The 8,370-nt window shown below is 40.9% G+C and overlaps 1 protein-coding gene across 1 annotated transcript in view; it reads left to right on the top strand.

The window, feature by feature from the left end:
• The first annotated feature begins 5,852 nt into the window (after nucleotides 1-5,852).
• LOC107714436 (sodium- and chloride-dependent GABA transporter 2-like) overlaps nucleotides 5,853-8,370 on the top strand; it is a 10,071-nt gene continuing 7,553 nt past the window's right edge. The window contains exons 1-5 of the mRNA XM_016520269.1: nucleotides 5,853-6,036; nucleotides 6,164-6,298; nucleotides 6,614-6,754; nucleotides 6,874-6,961; nucleotides 7,132-7,264. Of these exons, the coding sequence (XP_016375755.1) occupies nucleotides 5,898-6,036; nucleotides 6,164-6,298; nucleotides 6,614-6,754; nucleotides 6,874-6,961; nucleotides 7,132-7,264 (636 nt within the window). The 5' untranslated portion in view covers nucleotides 5,853-5,897. The remainder of the gene's footprint in view (nucleotides 6,037-6,163; nucleotides 6,299-6,613; nucleotides 6,755-6,873; nucleotides 6,962-7,131; nucleotides 7,265-8,370) is intronic.

Genomic DNA, 8,370 nt, shown 5'->3' with positions numbered 1-8,370 from the left:
GCTGATATTCATGCAATGGAATCTGTGCTTTCACCTAATGGAAGTCTATCAAAGTCTGATCCCCAGAGAGTTAATCCAGAAGGGTCCAAAGAGCCAAAGATTGCTGTTAACTTTGGTGATTCACCATTGTCACAAGGGTGGAAAGGCCGGATTACTAATTGGCTTAACGAAATGCCTGAAGTCTTTGCTCAGCATGACCTGGACTTTGGAAGGACTCAGAAAGTGAAGCATAGTATCAAGCTAAAGGATGAAACACCCTTTAAGCAAAGAGCCAGGCCCATCCACCCACAAGATCTTGGAGCCGTACGTAAGCATCTCCAGGAACTCTTGTCGAGCGGTGTTATCCGTGAGTCAGAGTCTTCTTTCTCTTCACCCATAGTGGTGGTAAGGAAAAAGAATGGCGATGTCCGTCTTTGCATAGATTACAGGAAGTTGTATCTGCAAACAATCAAGGATGCGTACGCTCTGCCTAACCTTGAAGAGACATTTGCCGCTCTGAATGGTTCAAAATGGTTTACCGTGCTTGACTTAAAGTCGGGGTATTACCAAATCGAAGTAGAGGAATCCGATAAACCCAAAACCGCTTTCGTGTGTCCCTTAGGATTTTGGGAATTCAATAGGATGCCACAAGGAGTGACCAGCGCGCAGAGTACTTTCCAACGGTTAATGGAGAAGTGCATGGGAGATATCAACTTGAAGGAAGTACTTGTGTTTTTAGACGACTTGATTGTGTTTTCACAAACTCTAGAAGAACACGAAAGACGGTTGTTGAGAGTTCTCACTCGGTTAAAGGAATATGGGCTGAAACTTTCACCGGAGAAATGTCGGTTTTTCCAAACTTCTGTGAAATATCTTGGACACATAGTGTCCGAACATGGAGTTGAAACCGATCCTGAGAAGATTGAGGCCATAAAAACCTGGCCATGTCCTAAAAACCTGAAGGAGCTAAGATCATTCCTAGGATTTTCCGGTTACTATCGGAGGTTTATAAAGGACTACGCCCATATTGTGAAACCATTGAATGAGCTGACCTCTGGTTATCCTCCATTGAGGAAAGGTAGCAAAAAGCCTGGAAAAGAAGGTCAATACCACAACCCCAAAGAGCAGTTTGGCAGTCGTTGGACATCCTCTTGTCAGACGGCATTTGAGACCTTAATTACTAAGCTCTCCACCGCTCCTGTCTTGGGTTTTGCTAACCCTAAACTTCCTTATATCCTTCATACAGATGCCAGCACTTCTGGATTGGGGGCTGCTCTGTACCAGGAGCAGGACGGCGAGCAGCGAGTAATTGCATATGCCAGCAGGGGGCTATCTCGCAGTGAATCCCGTTACCCAGCTCACAAACTTGAATTCTTGGCTCTTAAGTGGGCGGTAACAGAAAAATTTGATGGCTTTCTTTAGGGCAGTTCATTTACTGTTGTCACTGATAGCAATCCCCTGACTTACCTGTTGACAACAGCCAAGCTGGATGCTGTTAGTTACCGATGGCTTGCTGCTTTATCAACCTTTTCATTCAAACTGAAGTACAGAGCTGGAAAGCAGAACATTGATGCAGACAGCTTGTCCAGAAGGCCACATGGAGAGTTGTCTGAAGATCAAATGTCAAGAAAGGAAATCGAAAGGATCGAGAAGTTTGTGCAATATCACACAGCTGAAGCCAATGTTCCTGGTATCACTGATACTGATGTGGTGGAGGCTATATGTGAAAAACACTTTGTACAGCAGAACCAAGATCCTGCTGATTCCTTGGTTATGTCTCTTGCCATTCACCCAGATGCGGTACCAAACTGCTATGAACAGGAGGACAGTTTACCTGTACCTTCAGTTATACCTAACTTGATGAAAGAGGAGTTGACTGAGAAGCAGAAGTCTGATCCAGTTATTAGGGAAGTGCTTATGTACCTGGAATATGGAGAAAAAACCCCACCAGCGGTCAGAAAAGAAGTTCCTGATTTCCCTTTCTATTTGAGAGAGTGGGATCGCCTTGAAATAAGAGGAGGAATTTTATGCAGAAGACGACAGGATGGAGACTCTATAACTTACCAAGTGGTGTTACCTGAGGAACTCAGATCTCTTGTTATGAGTGAATTACATGACCAGATGGGTCATATGGGCATGGAGAGAACCCTGGATTTGGTCCGGTCTCGGTTTTACTGGCCAAGGATGAGTTCTGAGGTAGAACACAAAGTAAGGACCTGTGACCGATGTGTTCGGAGAAAAGCCTTACCTCAGAAAGCTGCACCTTTGGTAAATATCCAAGCTACAAGGCCGCTTGAACTTGTCTGCATGGATTTTCTTTCCCTTGAGCCGGACAAAAGCAACACACGGGATATTCTGGTGATTACTGATTTTTTCACCAAATATGCTGTTGCTATACCGACGCCCAATCAAAAAGCCAAAACAGTTGCTAAAAGCTTATGGGAACACTTTATCGTACATTATGGCTTCCCAGAATGCTTACATTCTGATCAGGGACCAGATTTTGAATCGCGTACGATCAAAGAGCTTTGTGCAATAGCTGGTATCCAGAAAATTCGAACCACACCTTATCATCCCCGTGGGAACCCAGTAGAGCGATTTAATCGCACGTTGCTGAGTATGTTGGGAACCCTGGAGGAAAAAGATAAGAGTCGTTGGAAAGAGTTTGTTAAACCTTTAGTTCATGCGTACAACTGTACGAAGCATGAGAGTACAGGTTTTTCCCCATATGAGTTAATGTTTGGCCGACAACCTCGATTGCCGCTTGATTTGGTGTTCGGATTGCCGAGAGAGAGTAATCAGCAGACATCACATTTGCAGTATGTGCAGCAGTTGAAGTCTCACTTAAAAGAGAGCTATGAAATTGCTGTGCGTAATATGCAGAAACTTGCAGAAAGAAACAAAGTCCGCTTTGACAAAAGTGTGAACGAGTCTACCCTGGAGGTGGGTGACCGTGTTTTGGTGCGAAATGTTAGAATACGTGGGAAACATAAACTCGCCGATAAGTGGGAGTCTGAGGTCTATGTTGTGGTGAAGTGTGCAGACAAATTGCCTGTCTATACTGTTCGTCCAGAAACAAAGGATGGTCCGTTTCGTACGCTTCATAGAGACCTGTTACTTCCTTGTGGATTTTTGCCAGTTTCTGAAACTGTAAATTCAGTGGAGCCAAAATCGGTTTCTAAGCCTAAGACTAGGTCAAGTCTTGAGGTGCAAGAGTCAGAACAGCTAAATGTCAATTCAGAAATTGATGATGAAACCTCTGATTCTGTGTATAGAACTTGTCCAATTAAGGAAATGAGGTTTGTAACTTATCATGACTTACCCAGACAAGAAAATGTCTTACCTGTTGTAACTTCAGAAAGTTCCTTACCTGTGAGTAATGAAAAAGAAGTGCTTTCACCTGAAAGGGCAATAGAACACTTACCGGTTGAAGTTTCTGTTGTAAACTTACCTGATGTTGCAGAATCTGTTGAGTTGACTTGTTCTCCTGGAACCTCAATGGTTACTAATGAGGGAGACAGTGCTGAAAGGGAGTGTAATGAAGTTAATCGTACTTCGGCTGAAGATGATACAGTAGATGCAGAAACTCAGTGCAGACGTTCTACTAGAGAAAGAATGAAACCTAAGATACTTACGTATCCAAGTTTTGGAAATCCCTTAATTCAAGTGGTTCAGTCCTTGTTCCAAGGATTAAATACCGCTTTTGTTGCTGCTTTGAGTGGTATTGAAGAACCAAGTGAGCTAATAGAGAAGTCTCAAGTAAAGATTGTGTAGGAATTGAGTTACCTTAACTTAGGATACGAGGACGAATGCCTATTTAGGAGGGGAGGATGTAACCCGGACTTACTGTTGTTCCAGGTTTACAATTATTTTTGTATATAATTATTATAAATAGTTTGTGATATTATTAAAAGTTCATAGCTGTTTAATTGTTCATTTAAACTAAAGTAAATTGTAAATAAATAGTGAAAATTGAAAAAATTTGAAAAAGTTGGATATGACGTAGTTGACCAATGAGACACTGTTTAGGCACTCTCTCTCTCTGATGAGTCAGCAGAATCAGGAAGCCACGGAGAAGATCGCAAACTTGAGTTAGAGCTCCTAATTAAGGAAAAAATACTTTAAAAAAGTGGGTGCATTTGAAATCGCTATCACGCCTCGGTGACCCAATCGGCTTTGGAATGCGGTCTTCGGAGGGCGCATTCTGAATTAGGACGGCTTACGTCGTGACGCTGAGACGCAATCGCACTTCAAATGCGCACTTCGGAGTCCATGCACTTCAGTTTGGGACACAGCTGCAGTTTGAAAGCTGAATGGAGGATGACTGACAGCCGCAGCGGAGAGAAGAGTTTACGTCAACTTGAATTTAACGACTTAAATATTCGTACCTCACATTAAACTATGGTCTCAGAACACTTGATTCTTAAAATATAGTGCACAGAAACTTTATGGTGCTTTATAATGTTTTTGTGCCTTTCGTGGGGCTTAATAATAACACAGAATAGTATACGCACTATATCGGATTTGGATCGGTCTCGTCTGACCGATACCCCGATCCAGCAGAAAATGCCAGTATCGGAGCGATACCGATACTGAATATCAGATCGGCGCACCCCTAGTAGAAATACTGCAGCTACCACAGTTATCATTGCCACTTTGATCCAGCCATAGGAGACAAAGGGGTTCATCTAGACCAGAAATATTATTGACAATATTCTCCAATTAAAAACCAAAGGCTTCCTTCTTATAGTGTGTTGTTAACTAAATCACCAATGCCTGTTTAATATTAGTCCCTCATTTCCCATTGTTCATCGGGGGGAAAAAATCTTAAAGGTCCTGAATATTGTTTGGTTTTCCAACATCTTCTTAGTATTTGGAACCTTTTATGATTATGAGATCCATCTTTTCTCATAATTTCCATACACTGTGCTGCATCAGAAGTTGCAGTGGCCACTAAGGCTATGTGGAAGCTATCATGCATAGAGGTGGACTCATGTCAACTGTAACAAAAGGTGCAAACATTCACTAATGTTCAAAAAGGCTTTAACTTTTCAGATTTAAACTTTTCAATAGGGTTAAAATAAGCAGAAGACAAATAAGAAGCATATTTTTAGCATGTTGTTGGAAAAGTATAACAATTAAACATGAGAAAATCCCAGAAAATCTTAAACTTGTTTGATACAGTTGAATTCAATCTGAAACCTCCTTATAAATGACAAATAATCATGTTACTAACAGCAGTGAACAGAAGGGCTGCATAATGATCTATTTATACAGTATAATATTATATAATTACATTTTCCAAATTGAAATAACAGACCTATTTTTAAAAAAATAAAAATAAAGGTATTAACAGGAGTATTTACTACTCATTCAATCATATTCTGTGGAACCTCGAAAAAGACATTTATACCTTTATACCTGTATCTCACCCACAGTCGCTACCGTCAGTGAGCTTCTTGTAATTAAATATACTTACATTTACACATCTGGAAGATGTTTTTGCCCAAAGTGATTTTTTACATTGTAACAGCTGATGCATTTCCTACGAACTGAACCTGTGACTTTAGCATTGATAGAGCCTCATACTCTGTGTTTAAGCAAATGTGATCCAAGACTGGAGGCTGTAGGTTTTACACATGCTAACAATATTTTTGAAACTAAAAATTTGAAATACAAATTTTACCTGAAGTATATCATATAACTTAGTAGCAACCTGATCTGCATCTGCTTTAGATCTGCCCCATTACCGGTTTCGTACTTTGGTTTGTCATTTCAGCTGGAGAGGATCAGTCAATGAATAGCTTGATACATTTTTATTAGCCTGCAGCAAAGCAGAATTTAGAACAAACTCACTTTGAACGTGTAGCAGTCTGAACAGCAGGATCGGAGCGACCTGGTCAAAACGGTGTGAAGATATGAAAAAAATCAAAGGACAAATAGAGGAGAGAGGATCCTGGGGGAGTAAAACAGAGTTTATTTTAGCTGTGGCAGGGATTGTGATTGGTCTGGGTAATGTGTGGAGATTTCCCTATCTCTGCTACAAGAATGGAGGAGGTATGAAGCAGACTAAAGACACAAATGTTTGTTTGTTGGAGATTTCATTATGGTTACAAAAATGAATACTATACCTTAGATTTCTGTGGCATTTTAATAATGTATTATCGCACTGGTGTGTTCTCAGGGGCGTTCCTGATACCCTACCTGGTGTTTGTGGTTACCTGTGGGGTGCCTCTGTTCCTGCTAGAGACGGCTATGGGACAGTACACACAGGAAGGGGGCATTACTTGTTGGCGTCGGCTTTGTCCACTGGCTGAGGGTGAGTCAAAAGATTTAAACAAATTAATTAATGCTTTTTAATATGCATTCATTGTTAGGGTACAGGCAACCACCACTTGCATTTTCTAAAGTAAATGTGAGACAGTGCATCAATGTGGAAAATATTCATCTGTATAGAAATCCATATCAGCCCCTAGAACTGTAGGGTAAAAGTTAGTGAAATTTGGCACACTAATTGTGTTGAGTGCCTTAGTCCTGGTGGCAAATGAAACTTTGCATTGCAGCCATTCCCATGGGTCTCTGTGAAATTAGTTGTATGTCCCTGCTGATCAATGTATCTGTTTGCATTTGTCAGGTATTGGGTATGCAGGACAACTGATTATTTTGTACAGCTGCATGTATTACATCATCATTCTGGCCTGGGCGCTTTTCTACTTCATCTTCTCTTTTAGCTCCCAACTGCCGTGGGACAGTTGTGACAATACCTGGAACACAGGTGATCATTTGAAACAAAACTCACAGAAAGAGCTCAGTACTATCTATTGAATATCATACAGTATATGAATATGCTGGACCAGTGGTTTGCAAACTTTTTTTTCGTCGTCTCTGTCTTAGCTGACTGTGTGAATCTTGCTGCAAACAATCTGACCCTTAACCGGACCATGCTGATTAATTCAACTACTTCGGTTACTGAGTTCTGGAGGTAAATACATAAGCATAAATTATATTACAATGAAATCAATCCTTGCAAGAACATTATGCATTAGCAATTCAAAAACCATAGATACACACACATACATATATAATAAAACTGAAGTTGTTGGCCCTCTGTAAAGTTGTAAAGTTGTTGTTCTCTCTTGTCAAATATTATAGAAACAGAGTGCTGGTTCTTTCTGATGGTATTGAGCAGGTCGGTAAGATCAACTGGGAGATTCTACTGTGTCTTATTGCAATGTGGATCATATGTTATTTCTGCATCTGGAAAGGAGTCAAATCCACAGGCAAGGTGTGCAAGATTATCTTTGAAGAGAATATGGTCTAATACTCTGCTTAAATATTTTATATCAAAATTCAAATTTTCACACTTTGATTGCTTGGTCTGTTGTCTTCTGTATTGACAGCTTTTAAGCAAGAAATTATGTTTTAATTTGTTATTATTTGTGTTCTGAATGTTAATACAGTATTTTGCTTCTTAAAGGGGTGGTTCACTGGTTTTTTTTCTAGGCTTGATTGTGTTTATGGGGTGCAGTCTAACGTGTTAATGCTTCGTTTTTAAAAAAACGCATTATTTTTCACATAATTTACCTTTATTCCACACCGCTCTGTCCCTTCTCTGAGAAAGGGGCTGATCTTTTCCTGTTTTTATGAAGCCCCGCCCTCAGAAATGAGAAGATGGGCTCTGATTGGTTAGCTAGCCTAGTGTGTTGTGATTGGCTAAACCGCCTCTAGTGCGCGTCTAAACTTCCCGCCCCTCACCTCAGCAGCATGTGATCCATCTGATTTACACAGCAAACATATTTTGCTTTTCCTATATCCACGGGTCAGGTAATAAAAAATGCATTCTGATTATTTGCGTGTGGATAAAATAAATCATGAATGATGCAAATATTAACTACATTATACCGTAGTTATAAGTTATAGGTTACCGTTATCCCTTATGGCTCCGACGAGGTTTTGTTCCGTCCTCCACGCTGTGACAACTCACAAAAGACTATTTTTAGCCAAGCAGCGAGGATTGCCGCTTTTGAAACATGCCGCGGCTGACTGATAAACACAAGCACTGGTGCAGTTGGGGGTTCGGTGCCTTGCTCAAGGGCACCTCAGTCGTGGTATTGAAGGCGGAAGAGAGCGCTGTACATTCACTCCCCCCACCTGCAATCCCTGCCGGTACGAGACTCGAACCCGCAACCTTTGGGTTGCGAGTTCGACTCTCTAACCATTAGGCCACTACTTCCCCTATGTGAAAATAAGTGTATAATTGGAACAGTTCATTGTTGGAGCTGAGCTGAATGAGAGAGAGAGAACGAGAGAGAGATGAAGAGCGTGTGCAGAGCAGGGGACGAGAGGAAAAGTATTAAGAACCGCTGCTTTAGAACATTGATTTTGAAACTT

Source organism: Sinocyclocheilus rhinocerous, unplaced genomic scaffold (genome assembly GCF_001515625.1).
Source record: "Sinocyclocheilus rhinocerous isolate Xijiao unplaced genomic scaffold, SAMN03320098_v1.1 scaffold88, whole genome shotgun sequence".
NCBI lineage: Eukaryota > Metazoa > Chordata > Actinopteri > Cypriniformes > Cyprinidae > Sinocyclocheilus > Sinocyclocheilus rhinocerous.
Note: the sequence above shows the minus strand (reverse complement) of the source record. Positions and strands in the feature narration are given on the sequence as shown.